General features: G+C 46.8%; 1 protein-coding gene across 2 annotated transcripts in view; it reads left to right on the plus strand.

The window, feature by feature from the left end:
• BCKDHB (branched chain keto acid dehydrogenase E1 subunit beta) overlaps nt 1-25241 on the plus strand; it is a 398626-nt gene that overhangs the window by 35568 nt on the left and 337817 nt on the right. For both annotated transcript variants that reach the window (XM_063916876.1, XM_063916877.1), the window contains one exon: nt 24193-24261. In XM_063916876.1, coding sequence (XP_063772946.1) covers nt 24193-24261 — 69 coding nt within the window. The remainder of the gene's footprint in view (nt 1-24192; nt 24262-25241) is intronic.

The raw sequence follows: 25241 nt of genomic DNA on the forward strand, positions 1-25241 counted from the left end.
GGCAGTCACACAGGGAAGAAACTTCCAAGGACTATGGTCAAGTCAGGAGACTTCCCTGCACATAAATATTCTGGAGCTGAGGGCCATTTACAATGCCCTAAGTCAGGCAAAACCCCTGCTTCAAAACCAGCCGGTACTGATCTAGTCAGACAACATCACGACGGTCGCCCATGTAAACCGACAGGGCGGCACGAGAAGCAGGACGGCGATGGCAGAAGCCACAAGGATTCTCCGATGGGCGGAAAATCACGTGTTAGCACTGTCAGCAGTGTTCATTCTGGGAGTGGACAACTGGGAAGCAGACTTCCTCAGCAGGCACGACCTCCACCCGGGAGAGTGGGGACTTCATCCAGAAGTCTTCCAAATGATTGTAAACCGTTGGGAAAGGCCACAGGTGGACATGATGGCGTCCCGCCTCAACAAAAAGCTAGAAAAGTATTGCGCCAGGTCAAGAGACCCGTAGGCGGTAGCTGTGGACGCTCTCGTGACACCGTGGGTGTACCGGTCGGTTTATGTGTTCCCTCCTCTTCCTCTCATACCAAAGGTACTGAGGATAATAAGGAGAAGAGGAGTAAGAACTATACTCATTGTTCCGGATTGGCCAAGAAGAGCTTGGTACCCGGAACTTCAAGAAATGATATCAGAGGACCCATGGCCTCTGCTGCAGCAGGGGCCCTGTCTGTTCCAAGACTTACCGCGGCTGCGTTTGACGGCATGGCGGTTGAACACCGGATCCTGAAGGAAAAGGGCATTCCGGAGGAAGTCATTCCTACGCTGATTAAAGCTAGGAAAGAAGTAACCGCAAACCATTATCACCGCATATGGCGTAAATATGTTGCGTGGTGTGAGGCCAGGAAGGCCCCAACGGAAGAATTTCAGCTGGGCCGTTTCCTGCACTTTCTACAGTCAGGGGTGACTATGGGCCTAAAATTGGGTTCCATTAAGGTCCAGATTTCGGCTCTATCGATTTTCTTCCAGAGAGAACTGGCTTCACTGCCTGAAGTTCAGACTTTTGTTAAGGGAGTGCTGCATATTCAGCCCCCTTTTGTGCCTACAGTAGCACCTTGGGATCTCAACGTGGTGTTGGATTTCCTAAAGTCACATTGGTTTGAGCCACTTAAAACCGTGGAATTGAAATATCTCACGTGGAAAGTGGTCATGTTGTTGGCCTTGGCTTCGGCCAGGCGTGTATCAGAATTGGCGGCTTTGTCATGTAAAAGCCCTTATCTGATTTTCCATATGGATAGGGCAGAATTGAGAACTCGTCCCCAATTTCTCCCTAAGGTGGTATCAGCCTTTCATCTGAACCAACCTATCGTGGTGCCTGCGGCTACTAAAGACTTGGAGGCTATCAAGTTGTTGGACGTAGTCAGGGCCCTGAAAATTTATGTTTGCAGGACAGCTGGAGTCAGAAAGACTGACTCGCTATTTATCCTGTATGCGCCCAACAAGTTGGGTGCACCTGCTTCAAAGCAGACTATTGCTCGCTGGATCTGTAGTACGATTCAGCTTGCACATTCTGCGGCGGGACTGCCGCATCCTAAATCAGTGAAAGCCCATTCCACAAAGAAGGTGGGCTCTTCTTGGGCGGCTGCCCGAGGGGTCTCGGCTCTACAACTTTGCCGAGCAGCAACTTGGTCGGGGTCAAACACATTTGCTAAATTCTACAAGTTTGACACCCTGGCTGAGGAGGACCTTGAGTTTGCCCATTCGGTGCTGCATAGTCATCCGCACTCTCCCGCCCGTTTGGGAGCTTTGGTATAATCCCCATGGTCCTTACGGAGTCCCAGCATCCACTTAGGACGTCAGAGAAAATAAGAATTTACTCACCAGTAATTCTATTTCTCGTAGTCCGTAGTGGATGCTGGGCGCCCATCCCAAGCGCGGATTGTCTGCAATACTTGTATATAGTTATTGTTTAACTAAAGGGTTATTGTTGAGCCATCTGTTGAGAGGCTCAGTTGTTATCATACTGTTAACTGGGTATTGTATCACGAGTTATACGGTGTGGCTGGTATGAGTCTTACCCGGGATTCAAAATCCTTCCTTATTGTGTCAGCTCTTCCGGGCACAGTATCCTAACTGAAGTCTGGAGGAGGGTCATAGTGGGAGGAGCCAGTGCACACCAGTAGTCTAAAGCTTTCTTTTAGTTGTGCCCAGTCTCCTGCGGAGCCGCTATTCCCCATGGTCCTTACGGAGTCCCAGCATCCACTACGGACTACGAGAAATAGAATTACCGGTGAGTAAATTCTTATTTTCTCTAACGTCCTAGAGGCTACCATTTAGTACCATGGTATATAGACGGGTCCAGTTGGAGCCTTGGGCACTTTAAGAATTTGATATTGTGCGCTGGCCCCTCCCTCTATGCCCCTCCTACCAGACTCAGTTTAGAAAATGTGCCCAGAGGAGCTGGTCACGCTTAGGTAAGCTCCTGAAGAGTTTTCTGCATTTATTTTCTGTTTGTTATTTTCAGACAGGGCTGTTTGGCACCACCCTGACTGCTTCATGAGACTTAGGGGGTGAGGGGGGCCCCAACTTCCTATAGGGTTAATGGTCCCGTGCCCCGCTGACAGGACACTGAGCTCCTGAGGGATCTATTAGCAAGCCCCACCACGGCGAGCGTACATTCCCGCAGCATGCCGCCACCCCTAACAGAGCCAGAAGAATTGTGAGTACTATGCCGGCGTCCCAGTTAGCAGGTCGCCGGCTATTATGGCAGCACAAGGGTAGGAGCGCAGCTCTGAGTGCAGGCTGCGTCTTCAGGCTCAGATCAGCATTGCTGCACCGCTATGAGGGGCACAGCGCTTATAGGGGCTCTGACCCACTGTTAAGCACCAAAATCACATCAGCCAGTAAAAATAAATAAATGGGAAGACCGCCCTCCATTGAGGGGTGGGGCTTCACTATGAGCGGATCCAGCAGCTCACCAGCGCCATTTTCCTTCTGCAACTTAGGTAGACAGACTGGCAGGAAAGCGCAGCTCCTCCATGAGGACTCCAGATTACCTCAGCGGTACCAGGGGGTCATAGCAAGGGGGGAGCAATATTAGAATACTAAGCCCTATTAAGGGTACTTAGTTTGCGACCCAGCTAAGCTTGGCATTAGCTATAAGGGTGCGGTGTGGCTGGCTCCATCATACTCTGTGTCTTCCTAGTAGAGATGTGCGGGTTCGGATTTACTCGGGGCTCGAAACGGCATCTTATTGGATCACGGATGTCACGCGTTTTGGATAGCCAATAAGCAAAACCCGAAATACCCGAGTAAATCCGAGTAAAACTGAACCCGCTCATCTCTACTTCCTAGAGGACTCTGTGTGGGTTAACTGTGCTTTTAACCTTTCTCCTGTGTGGGTGTGTTCTTTCACATTTTACAATGTCAAAGGAGTGTGTTTCATGCACGGCAGAGTGTTTTTCTTCCCCAGGGGGATCACTACAGTGTACTCAGGATAGTACACGTTCTCAGGCTAGTGGGTCCAAACCAGTATGGTTGGATTCATTAAAAGGGATGATCTCAAATATTTCACATAAATTGTCCCAAAATGAGAAAGAGACGCAATACTTAAGGCAGTCTGTGGATGACCTGATGAATAGAGATTCAGGGGTACATTTACTAAGACGGGAGTTCTATTTAAGATGGAATGTTGCCTATAGCAACCAATCAGATTCTACGTCTCATTTATCTAGCACCGTCTAGAAGATAATACCTTGAATCTGATTGGTTGCTATGGGCAACATCCCTTGTTGAATAGAACTCCCATCTTAGTAAATTTACCCCTCAGTGTCTATACCAGCGTCTCAGACCCCTACCATTTGTCCACAAAAGCATGCACTGGCCCAAATCCTGCAGGCTAACACTGATGATGATGTATCGGATGAAGAGGAGGGTGAGGTGGACTCGGGAGGTGGGGATGCAGTTCTGTCACAAGGAATACAGGCCCTGATAGAAGCTATTAGAGACGTCTTGCACATTCCTGACAAAGTGACAGAGGAAGATGAGGAATCTTACTTTAATGTAAAAACAAATCCTCTGCTACTTTCCCTGCATCTAAGGAATTAAATTCCCTATGTGAAGAAACTTGGATTAATCCTGACAAAAAGTTTCATATCTCTAAAAGGTTACTGGCATTCTTCCCTTTCCCTCAGGATGATAGAAAAAAATGGGAAAACACACGATTGTTGATGCATCGGTATCTCGGTTGTCACGTAAGATAATCTTACCTGTCCCTCCTTAAAGGACACGGCTGACCGCAAGATTGAGACCACTCTCAAATCTCTGTACACAGCTGCGGGGGTGGCCCAAAGACCCTCTATAGCTTGTGCATGGATCACTAGGGCCATTGTAAAATAGTCAGATAACCTAATTGAGGGGTTAGATTCCTTACCCAGAGGGGAGATAGTTTTACTTCTACAGCATATACAGGACTCTGCAAATTTTATGGTGGAGGCCATAAAAGAGAGAGGCTTGCTCCATGCACATGCCATGGCAGTGTGAGCACGCAGGGGCCTATGGCTTCCTCAGTGGACTGCGGATGCGGATTCCAGAAAAGGTGAGGAAAGCCTACCATTCACAGGTGAGGCCCTGTTTGGAGATGAACTGGATACGTGGATATCCAAGGCTACGCCAGGAAAGTCTACATACCTTCCTTCCGCAACCCCCCCCCCCTCCCCGTCCCAGCTAGCAAGACCTACTCTGCTCCAACTGTGCAGTCTTTTTGGACAGTAAAATTTAAAAATAAAACCAAAGGTGGTTCTACAGCCTTCAAAGGCAATAGAGGTAATCCCAGAAAACAAGCAACTGCAGGTTCACAGGAACAGAACTCTCAGCATGACGGTGGACTGCACTGCCTGGAAGACAGGCAGGTGGGAGCCTGATTAAGAGATTTCAATCACATATGGGCGACATCATGACAGGATCCCTGGGTCAAAGAGCTCATCGCCCAGGGGTACAGACTGGAGTTTCAGGAACTCCCACCTCACAGATTCTTCAAATCAGGCTTACCAGCTTCTCAGGAGGCAAGTATAATTTTACAGCCTGCAAATCAAAAACTGGTACAGAGTCAGGTCATTGTTCCAGTTCCACCTTAGCTACAGAACAAAAGTTATTATTCCAACTTGTTTGTGGTACCGAAACCGGATGGTTCGGTAAGACCCATTTTAAACCTCAAGTCACTGAACCCGTATTTACGGGTGTTCAAATTCAAGATGGAGTCTCTGAGAGAGGTGATCTCAGGTCTGGAGGAAGGGGAATTCTTGGTGTCTCTGGATATCAAGGATGCGTACCTTCATATCCCAATTTGGCCACCTCATCAGGCTTATGTAAGGTTTGCATTACATGACTGTCACTAACCGTTTCAGGCCCTGCCATATGGCCTCTCCACAGCACCGAGGGTGTTCACCAAAGTAATGTCAGAGATGATGGTTCTCCTCCGCAAGCAGGGAGTAAACATAATCCCGTACCTGGACGATCTGCTGATAAAAGCACCATCCAGGGAGCAGTTTTTGGACAACATTGCCCTCTTAACTCGACTACTCCGGGATCATGGGTGGATTCTGAACCTACCAATATCTCACCTGGAACCAACACTGAGGCTTCCATTCCTTGGGGATGATACTGGATACGGAGGCACAGAAGGTATTCCTTCCATTGGAAAAGGCATTGGTAATCCAGTCGGTGCTGCGGGATGTTCTAAAACCAACTCGGATATCGGTGCATCTATGCATTCGCCTTCTGGGAAAGATGGTAGCCGCTTACAAGGCGCTGTAGTACGGAAGGTTTCACGCAAGGTCCTTCCAACTGGATCTGTGGGACAAATGGTCCGGATCGCATCTCCACATGCACCAGAGGATACATCTGTCACCAAGAGCCAGGATTTCTCTTCTGTGGTGTCTTCAGACTTCTCACCTGACAGAGGGCTGAAGGTTCAGGATTCAAAATTGGATTCTGCTAACCACAGATGCAAGCCTCAGAGGTTGGGGAGCAGTCACCAGGGGGATCACTTCCAAGGAAAATGGTCAAGTCAGGAAACCATTCTTCCAATCAACATTTTGGAACTAAGGGCAATATACAATGCCCTTCTACAGGCATCACATCTTCTTCAAGATCAGGCCATCCAGGTTCAGTCAGACAATGTGACGGCAGCAACGTACATAAACCGGCAGGGCAGAATGAAGAGCAGAGCTGCAATGTCAGAGGTAACAAGGATTCTCCTCTGGACAGAGAGACACGCTGTGGCGTTGTCCGCAATCTTCATTCCCGGAGTAGACAGCTGGGAAGCAGACTTCCTCAGCAGACACGACCTCCACCCAGGAGAGTGGGGCCTTGACCCGGAAGTGTTCAGGTGCTTGACATGTTGGGGGGGGGGGGGGAAATTCCACAGATCGACATGATGGCCATTCATCTCAACAAGAAGCTCAGGCAGTATTGTTTCAGGTCGAGAGATCCACAGGCAGTGGCGGTGGACGCTCTGGTAACTCCATGGTTCTATCAGATGGTGTATGTGTTTCCACCACTCCCATTGATCCCAAGAACTCTCAAAAGAATAAAAAGGGAAAAGGTTCAAGCAAATCTCATTGCTCCGGATTGGCCGAGAAGGGCTTGGTACGCGGATCTAGTGGAAATGCTCCTGGAGGATCCGTGGCCTCTACCTCTTCGAGAGGATCTTCTGCAACAGTTCGTCTATCAAGACTTACCGCAGCTATGTTTGACGGCATGAAGGTTGAGCGTCAAATTCTAGCCCGGAAAGGCATTCCTAAAAGGGTAATTCCTACCTTGATCCAAACCAGAAAAGGGGTAACGTTTTAACATTACCACTGTATTTGGAGAAAATACGTCGCTTGGTGTGAAAACAGGAAATTTCCTGCATTAAAGTTTCAACTGGGACGTTTTCTGCTTTTTCTGCAGTCAGGTGTGGATGTGGGCCTACGCCTGGGCTCTGAAAAAAGTCCAGATTTCAGCCTTATCCATTTTCTTCCAGTAATAGTTGGCTTCTCTCCCTGAGGTTCAGACGTTCTTGAAAGGTGTTCTGCACATCCAACCGCCCTTTGTGCCTCCCGCGGCACCTTGGGATCTCAACGTGGTGTTGCAGTTTCTACAATCTGAATGGTTTGAGCCTTTACAGGAGGTTGACATAAAGTTTCTTACGTGGAAGACCGTCACACTGTTGGCCTTGGCTTCTGCAAGACGTGTGTCGGAATTGGGGGTGTTGTCTCATAAGAGCCCCTATTTGATTTTTCATGAGCTGAACTCAGAACTCATCAGCAATTTCTTCCAAAGGTGGTTTCTGCGTTTCATATCAAGTAACCTATTGTGGTCCCAGTGGTTACCGACACCCCTACTACTTCCAAGTCCCTGGATGTTGTAGGGGCTTTGAAAATCTATGTTAAGCGTACAGCGCGTCACAGAAAATCCGACTCGCTGTTTGTGCTTCAAAGCAGTCTATTGCTCGCTGGATCAGGCTTACTATCCAGCATGCTTACTCTACGGCAAGTTTGCTGGTTCCTAAATCTGTACAGGTCCACTCTACTAGGTCAGTGGGTTCTTCCTGGGCGACTGCCCGGGGTGTCTCGGTTTAGCAGCTCTACCGAGCGGCTACTTGGTCAGGTTCGAACACGTTTGCGAAGTTCTACAAGTTTGATACTTTGGCCTCTGAGGACCTTCAGTTTGGTCAATCCGTTCTGCAGGAACCTCGGCACTCTCCCACCCGGTTTGGGAGCTTTGGTACGTCCCCATGGTACTAAATGGACCCCAGTATCCTCTAGGACATAAGAAAAAATAGGATTTTAATTACCTACCGGTAAATCCTTTTCTTTTAGTCCATAGAGGATACTGGGCCCCGCCCAGTGCTTTGTGTGTTCCTGCACTGTTACTTGGTTAAGTAATGTTGTTGTTTTCATTTTCTCAGTAAATCCAGCGTAAATCCAGCGTGAATCCAGTGTACATTTGTTCCAGTCACCCGCTACGGTCTTCCGTTGCCTATTATATAAGATGGGAAAGCACCGAAATTTATTCTGTGGGGGTGCATTTTCAACATGTCAAATGCACAAACAGAGAACACTAAGACTTATTACCAGCACGATAGCTCCAGTCTACCTTTGGCGTACATCAAATTATATATTTATATATACATAATGCCTCCAACGGACGCTGCTGACAGGTCCGACAAAGGATTGCGCATCAGAATATCACCCCATTCAACTTTACCTGTATCAACAGTTGGTGGTTTTGTGGGTGGTAGTTAAATGAGTATTTATTTAATTATTTATTCATTTTTTATTAGAAAGAAGGAAGATTTCCAACTGTTGAAAATACTCTTCAGAGCTCCCCATAATTCTACGGCCTTTCTCCTCCTATTCTAATAGGTGAAAGTCCGGCTGAGTAGTATGTATATGTTTATCTACGGTAAATAGGACCACAAGGATTATTTTGGTTGCTCAAATCAATGAGCACTAAGGTTAACAGTCCTGGGGTGCGCGACAGTTGAGAATGGGCACACAACCAGGGGGCAGTGGTCCGTCAAGGTTAGGAAAACCTGACCTATATTTTTCGACATTTGAGTATGGGCTGAGGGCCCATCCAACACCAGGGAGGAATTCATAGTTATAATTACTCCATCCGCACAGGTATAACAGAATGGCTGAAAATGTCAATGAGACCCCTTCCTACCCTAGCTTAGGAGTGGCAAGAGGAGGTGGCTCTCGTAACGGACGAACCGTTAGAGGCGTAAATTGAGGTGACAAGAAGCAGCCAGTAAATGCTTCCAAATTCTCAAATACAATTTTTGACTAGCGGAGCATATCCGAGAATTAGCCACATACATTTGCCAGGCTACTAGGGATGCTGGCATCCCGATCTCCGCTATATCGCTCAAAAGTTTTCTGTGACTAACAGAATTTCAGATTCCAAAGAAGGGGAAAAGATCACATAACGATGGTGGGCTCACCCCTGCCTAGTCTGTCAACGGGACAGTTTTACTTATTACAGTCCCACTGAAAAACAAGGGTCGTATGTAGGTCGGAATTGACATTGAAATCTAACTTCTAGTTGCAGGACCATCTCCAACGGACTTAGGAGGTTCGTGCTTCCGTAAAGAGGCTATAGTTACAGGGTTGGAAGGCAATTTCCCTCGGAGGAGTAGCTTTCCTTGGGCCAAAGAAATTCAGACAAGTGGATTCACAGCGGAAGAATCAGATCTTCTGCCTACCGGGTATCATACAACTAGGACAATAGGCAGCAAAAGTTACTCTGGTCCATTATTAAACTAGTTTGGTCCTCAGTCTCGTGCTGGAGGAGTCTCGAATAACAGAGACTGTTCCCAATAGCCAGAAATCAGGTCTCTACACAAACTCACCGTGGACTTCCTCTGGGGGGTAAGAGTTGGAAACGTTTAGAGAGACCGAGTCCGAGACTTGAAAAGAGAATTTTGTGTCAACAAAGTTTATCTCCCTGAACTGACAAATAGTTCTCTACAACGCCCAAGATGTCATTCCGTTCAAATGGGGTTGTATTGATGTGACCGGCGGTCGGGAGACCGACTGTCACATGACCTCCACTGACATCCCTCCCCCTCACTATCCCGATGGTCGGCATGCCGACCAACAGGGACTATTTCCACTCGTGGATGTCCACGACACCGATAGAGTGGGAATAGAACCACAGGTCACCACCGAGCCCGCAGCGTGGTGAGCGCAGCGAGCCCGCAAGGGGCTTGCTGCACTCGCCCCTCCCCACGGGATCCTAGCGTCGGTATGCTGCCGGGATCCCGGCGTCGGTATGCTGACCGGCGGTCTCCTGACCGCCGGTCAGACATACTACACCCGTTCAAAAGCAAAGACATTACTGACGGCAAATTCACAAAATTGCTACGTGTAATTATTCCAGTTCCCGACTCTCAAAGAGGAACTGGATTCTATTTGAATCCTTTTGTAGGGCCAAAACCAGACGGTCAGACCCGATACTCAATTTAAAAGTTTTAAACCAGTTTTTAACGGTCTACAGATTCAAGATGGAATCAATCCAATCGGTCATTGCAGGCCTAGAACAGGGGGAGTTCAGGGTGTCTATGAACATAAAGGATGCATACGTTCATATCCCGATTTAGACCCCTCACCAAGTATACTTACGATTCGCAATGGTGAATAATCACTACCAGTTCAGGGCCCTACTAATTGGTCTATCATCAGCCTCGAGAATTTTTACAAAGATCATGGTGATAATGGTCGCAAGATTGAGACTGTTAGGGGTCACAATCATACCTTATCTAGACGATCGACTGATCAAGACCACCTCTCAGAAACAGCTGATCAAAGATGCTCAGTCGACTCATCAATTTCTCATTCAACATGAGTGGATTGTGAACTTCCAGAAATCCAACCTAATGCCAACTCAATGGATTCAATTTCTAGGTCTCATCTTGGACACAGTGCAATTGAGGTTATTCCTACCAGAGAGCAAGATCCAGGACATACACAGGCTGGTGGCTCAGGTACTAATGGCACAGACGGTTTCTCTACACCTATGTTTACATCTTCTCGAGAAGATGGTGGTGTCTTTCAAGGCTCTACAGTACAGCAGACTTCACTCCCGACCATTCCAGATGAACCTCATTGCTCAGGGAACAGGTTCGCACTGGTTTCCATATCGCAGAATTCGGCTTTCACCACAAGTCCGAACTTCTCTAATTTGGTGGTCATTACATAGGAATCTCGCAGCAGGCAAGAGATTCGGCATTTGAGATTGGAGGATCCTCACAACGGATGCCAGTCTCAAAGGTTGGGGTGACATCCTAGAGAAAAATCAGTTTCAGGGCAGATGGACGTCACAAGAGAGCAGTCTACCCAATAAACATTCTCGAACTGAAAGCAGTTTATAATGCTCTTCTCTTAGCCGTAGACCTAGTGATGGGTCGACACTTGAAGATACAGTCGGACAATGTAAGAACGACGGTATACATAAACCATCAAGGAGGAACAAAGTGCAAGATGGCATTAAAAGAAGCCACAAAGAACTTGTTGCGGGCAGAAAGGCGCAACATTGTCCTCTCGCATGTGTTTATTCCAGGAGTGGAGTACTGGGAAGCAGATTATCTCAGTCGCCAGGACATGCATACAGAAGAGTGGTGTCTACACCCACATGTCTTCGAGATGGTTGTGAGAAGATGGGGCCTACCTCAGGTAGACTTAATGGCATCTCAAACAACCATCAGCTGCCCAGGTATATGACCAGATCAAGAGATCCAGCACGCGTTGACACTTCCTTGGTGTTACAGAGGGGTTTACATTTTTCCACCTTTCCCGCTCATACCCAGGGTTCTAAACAAGGCGAAACGGGAAAGAGTGTGGGCAATTCTAAGTGCACCAGATTGGCCTCGCAGGAGTTGGAGGTTACCTCAGAGAGAAGACCTACTGTCACAGGGGCTGTTCCTCCACCCAGACCTGAACAGTTTGCGTTTAACGGCATGGATATTGAGACCCGGATCTTGAGAAATAGGAGGATACCAAAGGCGGCTATTCCTACAATGATAGCAGCTAGGAAGCCGGTCACGGCCATGCACTACTACAGAATATGGACTGGTGTCAGGAACGTGGGTTGGATTCCAGAGATTTCCACCTGTCTAGACTTTTACATTCTCTCCAGGCCGGTTTAGATGGAGGCCTACGTTTTAGGTTCCTTGAAGGTTCAGATTTCGTCTCTCTCCATCCTCTTTTCAACAGCGCTTAGCATCTTTACAGGAGGTTCAGACATTCTTACAGGGAGTTCTGAGGATACAGCCTCCTTTCCGCCCTCCCACAGCGCCGTGGGACCTGAACTTGTTGTCGGAATATTTAAAATCAACAACCTTTGAGCCTTTGGAGAGAGCAGAATTGACATCTCTCCTGGAAGGTCACACTGTTACTTGCCTTTGCCTTGGCCAGACGGGTCTCTGAGTTGGGAGCCTTATCGTGTAAGACTCCTTTTTCTGATTTTCTATGAAGATAAGGCAGAACTCTGTACGAGGGCAGGGTTTCTTCCTAAGGCAGTTTCAGGTTTTCACGTAAACCAGCCAATTTTCAAGGAGTTGCAGATGGGGACGTGTCTTTGGACGTTGTATGAGCTCTATGGATATACGTGCAGGTTACGTTGTCCATCAGAAAGTCTGACCATTTGTTTTTTCTTTGATGATCCAAATAAGAGTTGGCCAGCATCTAAACAAACTATAGCCAGATGGATTAGCCTTACCATTAAGCATACTTATCCTGTGGTTAACGGGTTCTGGTTCAGGTTGGTACCCATACCACCAGATCAGTCGGTGCCTTATGGGCGGCAGCCATAGGTGCATCTACTACTCAACTTTGCAGAGCGGCAACGCGGTCATCAGCACACACGTTCACGAGATTCTACACGTTCAATGCTTTTGCGTCCGCAGATTCAAAGTCTGGTTGTTTTGTTTTGCAGGATACTGACAGCACTCCCACCCTTGGGAGTAACTTTGGGACGTCCCCTACTGTATAAGCTGTTCCAGTGTCCCCTAGTGGATGAAAGATAAGAGGATTTTGGTACTTACCGATAAATCCATTTCTCTGAATCCACCCGGGGACACTGGACGCCTGCCTCGGCGCTGTCAACCTGCTGTGTTCAATGTTCTTGTTAAACTGTTCGTGCAAACAGCGTTAGTTTTCTGTTAATAGAGTTCTTGGATGCTGTTTGATTTGTTGTACGGTCGGTTCCTCGCCATTGGTTTTTAGTCTCATGTCCTATTCTCTCTGTCAAATTTTCCAAATTGATGGATGAGGGGCGTGAAGGGGGAGGAGCAAGCTGTGCAGACAGTGTTTAATTTTAAGCTGTTCCAGTGTCCCCGAGTGGATTCAGAGAAATGGATTTATCGGTAAGTACCAAAATCCTCTTTTTGGAGTCAGAAGTAGACTCCAAGAAAGTGAAGTTTCCTTCCACACACAAAATCAAACATAGATTTTCAGCTTTTCGGAATCAAGGAAAAGTGAAAGGAAAGGGTGATGGCAAACAGTCCTAATCCAACAAGTCTGGTAAGACTAAAAAGCATTTAGCTACCAGAGGACCAGTTTCCAAATCAGAAGATAAGCCATCAGCCTGATGGTGCGGGCCTCCACCTGGGGTACCCCAAGGTGGGAGGCCGACTTCTTCAGTTTGCACAGATCTGGCAGCAGTCTACCACAGATGCCTAGGTGCAAGAAGTGGTATCTCACTGTCATGCATTTGCTTTCAAGAAACACCCTTCTCAAAGGTTTTTTTTGTACTAGCCCGTCTTCAGTGGAAACAGAGGCCAGGGCTTTGCAAGAGGCAGTTCAGAAGTTGCTTCAGTCAGGAGTGATAATTCCAGTTCCTCCTGCACAATGAGGACAAGTAAAGGGTGCTGGTACAGTTCAAATATATATCTGGATTGATTGTAACCTTTGTGGTGCTTGAGTAGTCTGAACTTCAGGTATCCTTAGATATAGGTAGGTCCTGTGATCGATTATACAAAGATGATCAGATGAGTGGTGGCCTGCTTGTAGTAGAAATTGCATGGCGAGCAGGTGATAGTTGAATTTTTGAAAAACTTTTTTTTTGGGGGGGAGCTCTAAATGCGCTCAACGGAGCTATTCAATTGTTGCTCCAATTGGTCACAAATGCTGGGGCGCCCATTATTATTCGTGGTTTTCACATCCGAAAGCATGGTGTTTAGCTGCGTAAAACGGCTAAACCTGACCTAAAGTACTGGTTAGAGGCCCAAGCTACGGCCTTTTCACTGAATTATACTTGCTACCTCAGGACGGTGCATGCAGAAATATGGGTGCCCACAATACCAGATTAAAGTCCACATGGGCCTGGAGCTGAAACTGATGAAGGGCCTATTGTGTGCCGTCACATGAGGTGTGACCAGTTCTGTTGGTGGATGTGGTCTACGTCATGTATTTACCAAACAGCTTACTGCTGTTTATAACTGTACCACTTACATCATCTATAGATTGCATTAGTGGTATGGTTCCCATAGTGGTAGTTAGTGGTATGGGGGACCCATCAAAAGCCTTTACAGCTTCCATGCTTTGCTAAGTCTCTGTTGGGTCAAAATGCAATACGGATGTGCATTGCTTATAAGCCTATCTCTTTTTATCTACTAACTGGATACATCATCCATCTGGTATATCCCACTTAACCATCTCCATTCCTTCCTAAGCACTTTGTTTCTCTATATGCCTCCGAAGTTTCCAACCCACAGTACAGATATAACGGGGTCAGAAGAGTGGGGGCCAGAGAGAGGTAACAGGATCAGGACAGAGGGGGAAGGGACAGGAGAGACTGATGACAGGGGCGGGACAGGAGAGTCGAGTGACAGGGCCAGGAGAGAGGGGACAAAGACAGGGCAGTGGGGACAGGACAAAGGTGATAGGACCAGGACAGAGGGGACTTAGCCGGACAAAGGTGACAGACAGGACAGAGTTGACAGGACAAAGGGGACAGGAATAGGACAGAGGTAATTGGACAAAGGTGACAGGGCCAGAATAGAGTTGACAGAGCCAGGTCCAAAAAAGAGGTGATAGGGCCAGGACAAAGATGACAGGACCAGAATAGAGGTGAAATGGGAGGACATAGGTGACAGGGCCAATACACAGCCCTGAATTCAGCACTGATGGGAGGAGGTAGTGTATATAATATAGTAACTGATATTATCAGTAAGCATTTATACAGTAATCTGCCTGGTATGTTATAACAGCCCTCCCTCCAACCCCACTTACCACCTGTTATAGCTATGTATTGCATCCTAGACCTGCAGCTGCTCGGAGCATCTTCCTACAGCCAGAGGAAGATGGGTCCCGCTGAAATATATGGAAGGAGTAGGGGCCAGTAAAATTCTTAGTAGAGGCCGTCACTTCAGCCTGTGCATGTGTCCTTATGTGCCACAACTGAAGGGATGCACACTAAATATTTACTCATTGCCCTCTAGCACCCCCCCCCCCCCCCCACACACACACATCATCGCCTGTGTCTCCCCCCCCGCCCCCCCCCCTCCCCCTTAATCCGGTCCAGCAATCACTCTGTTATTATTGTTGTATGCTATGCCTGCATACTAGTGTGAGCGGCACCACACATGCTGGGTGGAATTGCCCTGTTCTGGGCAGCCCCCAACATGTGAGGAGATGGACGCAGATCTTGCTGCAGATGCAACGATCTGCGTCCATCTCTGAATAACACCCACCGTGTCACTTCAAAACATGTCACCACACTTCAAACTAATACATACGCAAGTGAACCAGGTAGATAGACTCAAACTAGGTGCTGCTGGCAACACAAAGTAAATGTAAACATGTGCAAAGTAAATGTAAATCGTGATTTATACATTAAGCCCCTTCTTAGGGTAATTGGTGATCGTCATACTCCTTGTCCTTTTTTCCCCCAAACTTTTTTTAAGGTGTTTCTCTGTATATCATATCATGTGGAAAAGAATAAAAGACAAAACTTGCCTGTAGAACCGTTTAAATTATAAATAAAGGTGACAATTACACCCAAAATGGTGCTGGAGGAAGTTGATAACAGGAGCTGGAGCAGGGGCATCTTAAGCGAGGAGGGGGTCTGTGTACAGATCCGGGTGTTCCCCCTCCTCTCCACGGCGCAGTAGGCTCCAACACTGTGTCTGAGCCTTCTGCACATGTGCAGGTCTCCGGAAACATGGTGTCCACCATGTTCCGGAGACCAAATTCAAACTGCACTTGCGCGGAGACCATTTTGGATCGACGCATGACTCCGGAGAGGTGAATACTAAAATATGGTTGCAATGTGTGCGGTGTGGGCCCCCCTGGAGCCAGGGGCCCGTGTACACCGCACACATTGCACCCATGATAGAAACACCTATGTGCTGGAGAAAGAAGGGCATACCCTGACACACACTTTATAGGATAGAATCTCCCATATCCAAAATGCTTGGCACCAGAGGTATTTTGGATAGTGGATTTTTCCGTATTTTAGAATATTTGCATACTATAATGAGATATCTTGGGAATAGGAACAAAGAGTAAACACAGAATGCATTTGTTTCATGTACACCTTATACACTTAGCCTGATGATAATTTTATACAATAGTTTTAATAATTTTGTGCATGAAACAAAGCTTGTGTACACATATACACCTTATACACACAGCCAGCAGTAATTATATATAATATTTTTAATAATGGTGTGCATTAAACAAAGTTTGTGCACACTGAGCCATCAGAAATCAAAGGTCTCACTATCTCAGTCATGCTCAAAACATTCATTATTTTGGAATATTACATATTTTGGATATGGGATACTCAACCTGTGTCAGGTATATCAAAGTTTCTTTTTCAGCAGAAATCCTCCACATCACGACAGAAAGTGTTCCCCTTGTTTCCCAAAGACCCCAATGATAAATGGACGTAACCCACTCACTCTTGGTGCAGAGATAAAAAAACTTTGGTTAGAACATCTGTTTGGACTACCGTATTAAAGAAACTGCGACGTGTGTGATATCATCCATATTTCCTTGAGTGGGGTATGCCAATTTAATATTTGGAAAATCCGTGTATGTCAAGACATACCTTTTATATGCTTGAATTATCTCTGCAATGGCTATAAAATGTACTTAAAGTTGCGCTGGTTTAAATGGTGAAAAAGCAGCCCCTTATACTCTAAAAGATTTATCCAACATTTGGGATTGAACTATCTCTGCACCAAGAGTGAGTGGGGTATGTTCATTTATCATTGGGGTCTTTGGGAAACAAGGGGAACACGATCTGTGGTGATGTGGAGGATTTCTGCTGGAGAAGAAACTTTGATATACAGTACCTGATACTATCCTATAGAGCAGTGGTTCTCCCCTGGGTTGCTTCGGGACACTTGAAGGGGTGCCCTGGATTGGTGGTACAGGACCAATCCAAATTATGTTTAGTCAATGTAACAGGCAAAACCAGTTAATATTTCTTTCTAAATTACTCAATAAGAAACGCTTGGCCTAGGGTAGCCGTGAAAAATATTGTGATACTGTAGGGCGCTGTGATTCAGAAATGTTTGTGAACCACTGAGCTAGAGTGTGATTCAGGGTATGCCCTTCTTTCTCCAGCACCTGCTATCAACTTCCCAACACCACTTGGGGTGTAATGTTCACTTTTATTTATAATTTCTCTATCGTCCTAAGTGGATGCTGGGGTTCCTGAAAGGACCATGGGGAATAGCGGCTCCGCAGGAGACAGGGCACAAAAAAGTAAAGCTTTACTAGGTCAGGTGGTGTGCACTGGCTCCTCCCCCTATGACCCTCCTCCAGACTCCAGTTAGATTTTGTGCCCGAACGAGAAGGGTGCAATCTAGGTGGCTCTCCTAAAGAGCTGCTTAGAGAAAGTTTAGTTTAGGTTTTTTTTCTTTACAGTGAGTCCTGCTGGCAACAGGATCACTGCAACGTGGGACTTAGGGGGAAAGTAGTAAACTCACCTGCATGCAGAGTGGATTTGCTGCTTGGCTACTGGACACCATTAGCTCCAGAGGGATCGAACACAGGCCCAGCCGTGGAGTCCGGTCCCGGAGCCGCGCCGCCGACCCCCTTGCAGATGCTGAAGCGTGAAGAGGTCCGGAAAACGGCGGCTGAAGACTCCTCAGTCTTCATAAGGTAGCGCACAGAACTGCAGCTGTGCGCCATTTTCCTCTCAGCACACTTCACTGGGCAGTCACTGAGGGTGCAGAGCGCTGGGGGGGGGCGCTCTGAGAGGCAAATATAAACCTTATACAAGGCTAAAAATACCTCACATATAGCCCATAGGGGCTATATGGAGATATTTAACCCCTGCCTGACTGGAAAAATAGCGGGAGAAGAACCCGCCGAAAAAGGGGCGGGGCCTATCTCCTCAGCACACGGCGCCATTTTCTGTCACAGCTCCGCTGGTCAGAACGGCTCCCAGGTCTCTCCCCTGCACTGCACTACAGAAACAGGGTAAAACAGAGAGGGGGGGCACATTAATGGCTATATATATATATATATTAAAGCAGCTATAAGGGAGCACTTAATATAAGGATATCCCTTGTATATATAGCGCTTTGTGGTGTGTGCTGGCAGACTCTCCCTCTGTCTCCCCAAAAGGGCTAGTGGGTCCTGTCTTCATTAGAGCATTCCCTGTGAGTTTGCGGTGTGTGTCGGTACGTGGTGTCGACATGTATGAGGACGATATTGGTGTGGAGGCGGAGCAATTGCCAAATATGCAGATGTCACCCCCCAGGGGGTCGACACCAGAATGGATGCCTTTATTTGTGGAATTACGTGATGGTTTATCTTCCCTTAAACAGTCAGTTGAGGACATGAGGCGGCCGGACAATCAATTAATGCCTGTCCAGGCGCCTCAAACACCGTCAGGGGCTGTAAAACGCCCTTTGCCTCAGTCGGTCGACACAGACCCAGACACGGGCACTGATTCCAGTGACGACGGTAGAAATTCAAACGTATTTTCCAGTAGGGCCACACGTTATATGATTTTGGCAATGAAGGAGACGTTACATTTAGCTGATACTACAGATACCGTAAAACAGGGTATTATGTATGGTGTGAAAAAACTACAAACAGTTTTTCCTGAATCAGAAGAATTAAATGACGTGTGTGATGAAGCGTGGGTTGCTCCTGATAAAAAGTTGATAATTTCAAAAAAGTTATTGGCATTATACCCTTTCCCGCCAGAGGTTAGGGCGCGCTGGGAAACACCCCCTAAGGTGGACAAGGCGCTCACACGCTTATCCAAACAAGTGGCGTTACCCTCTCCTGAGACGGCCGCACTTAAGGATCCATCAGATAGAAAGATGGAAGTTATTCAAAAGAATATATACACACATGCAGGTGTTATACTACGACCAGCTATAGCAACTGCCTGGATGTGCAGTGCTGGAGTAGTTTGGTCAGAATCCCTGATTGAAAATATTGATACCCTAGATAGGGACAATGTTTTACTGTCGTTAGAACAAATAAAGGATGCATTTATCTATATGCGTGATGCACAGAGGGATATTTGCACACTGGCATCTCGGGTGAGTGCTATGTCCATTTCAGCCAGAAGAGCCTTATGGACACGACAGTGGACAGGCGATGCGGATTCAAAACGTCACATGGAGGTTTTGCCGTATAAAGGGGAGGAGTTATTTGGAGTTGGTCTATCAGACTTGGTGGCCACGGCTACTGCCGGGAAATCCACTTTTTTACCTCAAGTCACTCCCCAACAGAGAAAGGCACCGACCTTTCAACCGCAGCCTTTTCGCTCCTACAAAAATAAGAGAGCAAAGGGCTTGTCGTACCTGCCACGAGGCAGAGGAAGAGGGAAGAGACACCAACAGGCAGCTCCTTCCCAGGAACAGAAGCCCTCCCCGGCTCCTGCAAAAACCTCAGCATGACGCTGGGGCCTCTCAAGCGGACTCGGGGACAGTGGGGGGCCGTCTCAAAAATTACAGCGCGCAGTGGGCTCACTCGCAGGTAGACCCCTGGATCCTGCAGATAATATCTCAGGGGTACAGGTTGGAATTAGAGACGGATACTCCTCATCGTTTCCTGAAGTCTGCCTTACCAACCGTCTCTTCCGAAAGGGAGAGGGTGTTGGAAGCCATTCACAAGCTGTACGCTCAGCAGGTGATAGTCAAAGTACCCCTATTACAACAAGGAAAGGGGTATTATTCCACTCTATTTGTGGTACCGAAGCCGGATGGCTCGGTAAGGCCTATTCTAAATCTGAAGTCCTTGAACCTCTACATAAAAAAGTTCAAGTTCAAGATGGAGTCACTCAGAGCAGTGATAGCGAACCTGGAAGAAGGGGACTTTATGGTATCCTTGGACATCAAGGATGCGTATCTACACGTTCCGATTTACCCCGCACACCAGGGGTACCTCAGGTTCATTGTTCAAAACTGTCACTATCAGTTTCAGACGCTGCCGTTCGGATTGTCCACGGCGCCTCGGGTCTTTACCAAGGTAATGGCCGAGATGATGATTCTTCTTCGAAGAAAAGGCGTATTAGTTATCCCATACTTGGACGATCTCCTAATAAGGGCAAGGTCCAGAGAACAGCTGGAGACAGCTTTAGCACTATCTCAAGAGGTGCTAAGACAACACGGGTGGATTCTGAATATTCCAAAATCCCATTTAATCCCGACAACTCGTCTGCTGTTCCTAGGAATGATTCTGGACACGGTTCAGAAAAAGGTTTTCCTTCCAGAGGAAAAAGCCAAGGAGTTATCCGATCTGGTCAGGAACCTCCTAAAACCAGGAAAAGTGTCAGTACATCAATGCACAAGAGTCCTGGGAAAAATGGTGGCTTCTTACGAAGCAATTCCATTCGGCAGATTCCATGCAAGAATATTCCAAAGGGATCTGTTGGACAAATGGTCAGGGTCGCATCTGCAGATGCACCTGCGAATAACCCTGTCACCAAAGACAAGGGTGTCACTTCTGTGGTGGTTGCAGAAGGCTCACCTATTAGAAGGCCGCAGATTCGGCATTCAGGATTGGATCCTGGTGACCACGGACGCCAGCCTGAGAGGCTGGGGAGCAGTCACACAAGGAAGAAACTTCCAGGGAGTATGGACGAGTCTGGAAAAGTCTCTTCACATAAACATTCTGGAACTAAGAGCAATCTACAATGCTCTAAGCCAGGCGGAACTTCTCCTGCAAGGAAAGCCGGTGTTGATTCAGTCGGACAACATCACGGCGGTCGCCCATGTAAACAGGCAGGGCGGCACAAGAAGCAGGAGTGCAATGGCAGAAGCTGCCAAGATTCTTCGCTGGGCGGAGAATCACGTGATAGCACTGTCAGCAGTGTTCATCCCGGGCGTGGACAACTGGGAAGCAGACTTCCTCAGCAGACACGATCTTCATCCGGGAGAGTGGGGTCTACATCCAGAAGTCTTCAACATGTTAATAGACCGTTGGGAAAGACCAATTGTAGACATGATGGCGTCTCGCCTCAACAAGAAACTGGACAAATATTGCGCCAGGTCAAGAGATCCACAGGCAATAGCTGTGGACGCACTGGTAACTCCTTGGGTGTACCAGTCAGTGTATGTGTTTCCTCCTCTGCCGCTCATACCAAAGGTATTGAAGATCATACGGCAAAGAAGAGTAAGAACAATACTAGTGGTTCCGGATTGGCCGAGAAGGACTTGGTATCCGGAACTTCAAGAGATGCTCACGGACGAACCGTGGCCTCTACCTCTGAGAAGGGACCTGCTACAGCAGGGTCCCTGTCTTTTTCAAGACTTACCGCGGCTGCGTTTGACGGCATGGCGGTTGAACGCCAGATCCTAAAAGGGAAAGGCATTCCAGAAGAAGTCATTCCTACCTTGATTAAGGCACGGAAGGAAGTCACCGTGAAACATTATCACCGCATTTGGCGAAAATATGTAGCGTGGTGCGAGGATCGGAGGGTTCCGACGGAGGAATTCCAACTGGGTCGTTTCCTACATTTCCTGCAATCAGGATTATCTATGGGTCTCAAATTGGGATCCATTAAGGTTCAAATTTCGGCCCTGTCAATATTCTTCCAAAAAGAATTGGCCTCTGTCCCTGAGGTCCAGACTTTTGTCAAGGGAGTACTGCATATACAGCCTCCTGTGGTGCCTCCGGTGGCACCGTGGGATCTAAATGTAGTTTTAGATTTCCTCAAATCCCATTGGTTTGAACCATTGAAAAAGGTGGATTTGAAATATCTCACATTGAAAGTGACTATGTTACTAGCCCTGGCCTCTGCCAGGAGAGTATCTGAATTGGCGGCTTTATCTTATAAAAGTCCTTATCTAATCTTCCATTCGGATAGGGCAGAACTGCGGACTCGTCCGCATTTTCTCCCTAAAGTGGTATCAGCATTTCATCTGAACCAACCTATTGTGGTGCCTGCGGCCACTAGCGACTTGGAGGACTCCAAGTTGTTGGACGTTGTCAGAGCCTTAAAAATATACATTGCAAGGACGGCTGGAGTCAGAAAATCTGACTCGCTGTTTATATTGTATGCACCCAACAAGTTGGGCGCACCTGCTTCTAAGCAGTCGATTGCTCGTTGGATTTGTAACACAATTCAACTTGCACATTCTGTGGCAGGCCTGCCACAGCCTAAAACTGTAAAAGCCCACTCCACAAGGAAGGTGGGCTCATCTTGGGCGGCTGCCCGAGGGGTCTCGGCATTACAACTCTGCCGAGCAGCTACGTGGTCGGGGGAGAACACGTTTGTAAAATTTTACAAATTTGATACCCTGGCAAAGGAGGACCTGGAGTTCTCTCATTCGGTGCTGCAGAGTCATCCGCACTCTCCCGCCCGTTTGGGAGCTTTGGTATAATCCCCATGGTCCTTTCAGGAACCCCAGCATCCACTTAGGACGATAGAGAAAATAAGAATTTACTTACCGATAATTCTATTTCTCGGAGTCCGTAGTGGATGCTGGGCGCCCATCCCAAGTGCGGATTATCTGCAATACTTGTACATAGTTATTGTTAACTAATTCGGGTTATTGTTAAGGAGCCATCTTTAAGAGGCCCTTTCTGTTGTCATACTGTTAACTGGGTTTAGATCACAAGTTGTACGGTGTGATTGGTGTGGCTGGTATGAGTCTTACCCGGGATTCAAAATGCCTCCCTTATTGTGTATGCTCGTCCGGGCACAGTACCTAACTGGAGTCTGGAGGAGGGTCATAGGGGGAGGAGCCAGTGCACACCACCTGACCTAGTAAAGCTTTACTTTTTTGTGCCCTGTCTCCTGCGGAGCCGCTATTCCCCATGGTCCTTTCAGGAACCCCAGCATCCACTACGGACTCCGAGAAATAGAATTATCGGTAAGTAAATTCTTATTTTTAGACTGTTATATAGACATGTTTTTTATTTTATTTTTTTCCACATGATATGAGAAACACCTTAAGGAAAGTTTGGGAAGAAAAGTACAAGGAGTACCACAATCACCAATTACCTTAAGAAGGGATGTAATGTATAAATCACGATTTACATTGTGTTTCCAGCAGCACCTCTGGGTTTGAGTCCATCTACCTGGTTTACTTGTGTTTATAATTACTGGTCTGCATTAGTTGCCTATGTGACAACTCCCCTTTCAGCCTGTACGCTGTCTCTCCAGGTGAAAAGTTTAAATGTGTAAAATGTGTGTGGATCTGCAATTACACACAGACCCGGATTAAGGATTGTGGGTTCCCCAGGACAACAAAATGTGGATTCACCCTATAATAAAATGACCCCTTACCCTGTGCACCCCCTCCCGCCACCAATATGGCCATAGTGCTCCCCAGCACAACTCCTCCCCCCCCCCCCTCCCCATCCCCCCTCACTTTCCCCCGCAGGGGCACCAGAATATTTTAAGGGTTGGGAGGGGGTGTAGAAAAAAAGTTAATTTTGGCGCATCTCTCCCCTTTTACCCCCCACAGTGCTGGGAATTGCTTACCTCCGGGATCCCTGTGGACGGCTACTCCTTTTAAAAGCAGGCTGCTGCAGCGTGCTATGTCCTTTGTTCTGTCCTAGCTGTCTGTCTTCACAGATCCATTACTCGGAGAAGGCATTGCAAACGCTGAGCCTGCTGGGACATACCTACCTCCTCCCAGTAATGCCTGAGCAGCTGCAGGCCTTGTCCCAGTTTCCGGTTCGGATTATCCAGCTCTGATTACACATTTGCATTTGGTTTCTAAGCATGCTTAAAGTGGAATAAAGCAGGTAAAGGTGCTAAAACTGGCAAATCACACTCACTGCATCAGCCCCTGACTTTTTGTTTTTGAAAATTCATACTTGCGCATTCAGGTTGTGTTGATTAGTGTCCGAACGCCAATTGCATTAAATTTTTCCTAACCGGGCTGACCGTGACCAGCAGGACATGAAGGGAGAAGTGTTAGAATAGCCTGTTAGGAATTGGAGCACTTGAATGCTTATAACAATTTTGATGTATGTTTAGCTCATGTGAAACTACTTAAGTTTCAAGTTGGGTTTTATTATGCCAACATGTGGTCGTACTGAGCCACATCAACAGCACAGACTAATGATGTGAGGCTCCTGTCCGTCAGGCCTCGATGGAAATAAAGTTCTACATCCAACTTGTCTATTTACTAAGAGTAGCAATTACTGAGATCATACTAATGAAGCCATACGGTTTATATAAGCTTTTTCAAAAATAAGAATTTGATTTGTATAGTATGCTTCTAAATGCCACAAAGTTAATTCTTCCAACCTGTGTGTGTTGCAGTAATATTTGGAGAGGACGTTGCCTTTGGTGGTGTTTTCCGATGTACTATTGGACTTCGAGACAAATATGGTAAGATTTTTAGTGTGTTGTTGACCACAATATTAAGTATTCAAAATTTTTTTGATAAACAAAACTATATTTTTCCAGTGAATTTCACCAAAGTCCTATGCTCCTTTCCCTTTAAATATGTTTATAAATGACCTGTTTTAAAAATGTCACATGTATTCTTATGTTAATGGAACACAGCTGTTCTTCTTTTGTGTTGAGTCTCTGGAATATATCATGCTTACAACATCACAAGGAAATGTCTGGGTCCCAATGCCATAATAGAGGTGGCTCTTCCAATTTATTGTGAATCCCCCATTCTTATAGGCCTATTTTTTTTTTTATAAAATAAAGAAAAAGTGCATATGTGTAATTAATAACATATTGTCCACAAAATTCGAATTTTGACCCATAAAAAAAATTTGCTAATACTCCTAAAACATAAATGAAGTAAGCATCCATCTTGCTAGAAGCGACAAAGTGCCACTTACTGTAGTTTCATCTGTTTTTTTGTTTTTTGTTTTTTTGTCCTTGAAGTGCCTGCTCAGTTGTGATACTATAATATGCATTGTTTGGTGATTTTACACTGGGGTTTGGGGGTTATTTACTTATTTTTATGTATTTGTTCTAAAGAGAAAAGTTTGGAATTGTAGTCACAACAGAGGAATTAAAGCTGGGTACACCCTGGAGTGATGTCGGGACGATTTTGCTGTTTCGTAACGACATATAGTCTACATTGCTTAGTGTGCGCGGTTAATTTGCGCACCCTTGCGGTCACATGCAATGCGGTCCAGTCGGCCCTGCTGTGTGGCCAACCGGGTGATAACCCATGTGACCTAGTGTATGCTAATGATCACTGTTCCCTCCTTCATTAAATCTTTCTGGTATGTATGGACAATCAGGCTCAAGGGAAATCGTCCCTTAAATCTGTCCGATTACCCGTCGATCCAGTGTGTATCCGCCATAAGACTGAATGACCATAGTTTTGTATGAAATTAGTTACC

Source organism: Pseudophryne corroboree, chromosome 4 (assembly GCF_028390025.1).
Source record: "Pseudophryne corroboree isolate aPseCor3 chromosome 4, aPseCor3.hap2, whole genome shotgun sequence".
NCBI lineage: Eukaryota > Metazoa > Chordata > Amphibia > Anura > Myobatrachidae > Pseudophryne > Pseudophryne corroboree.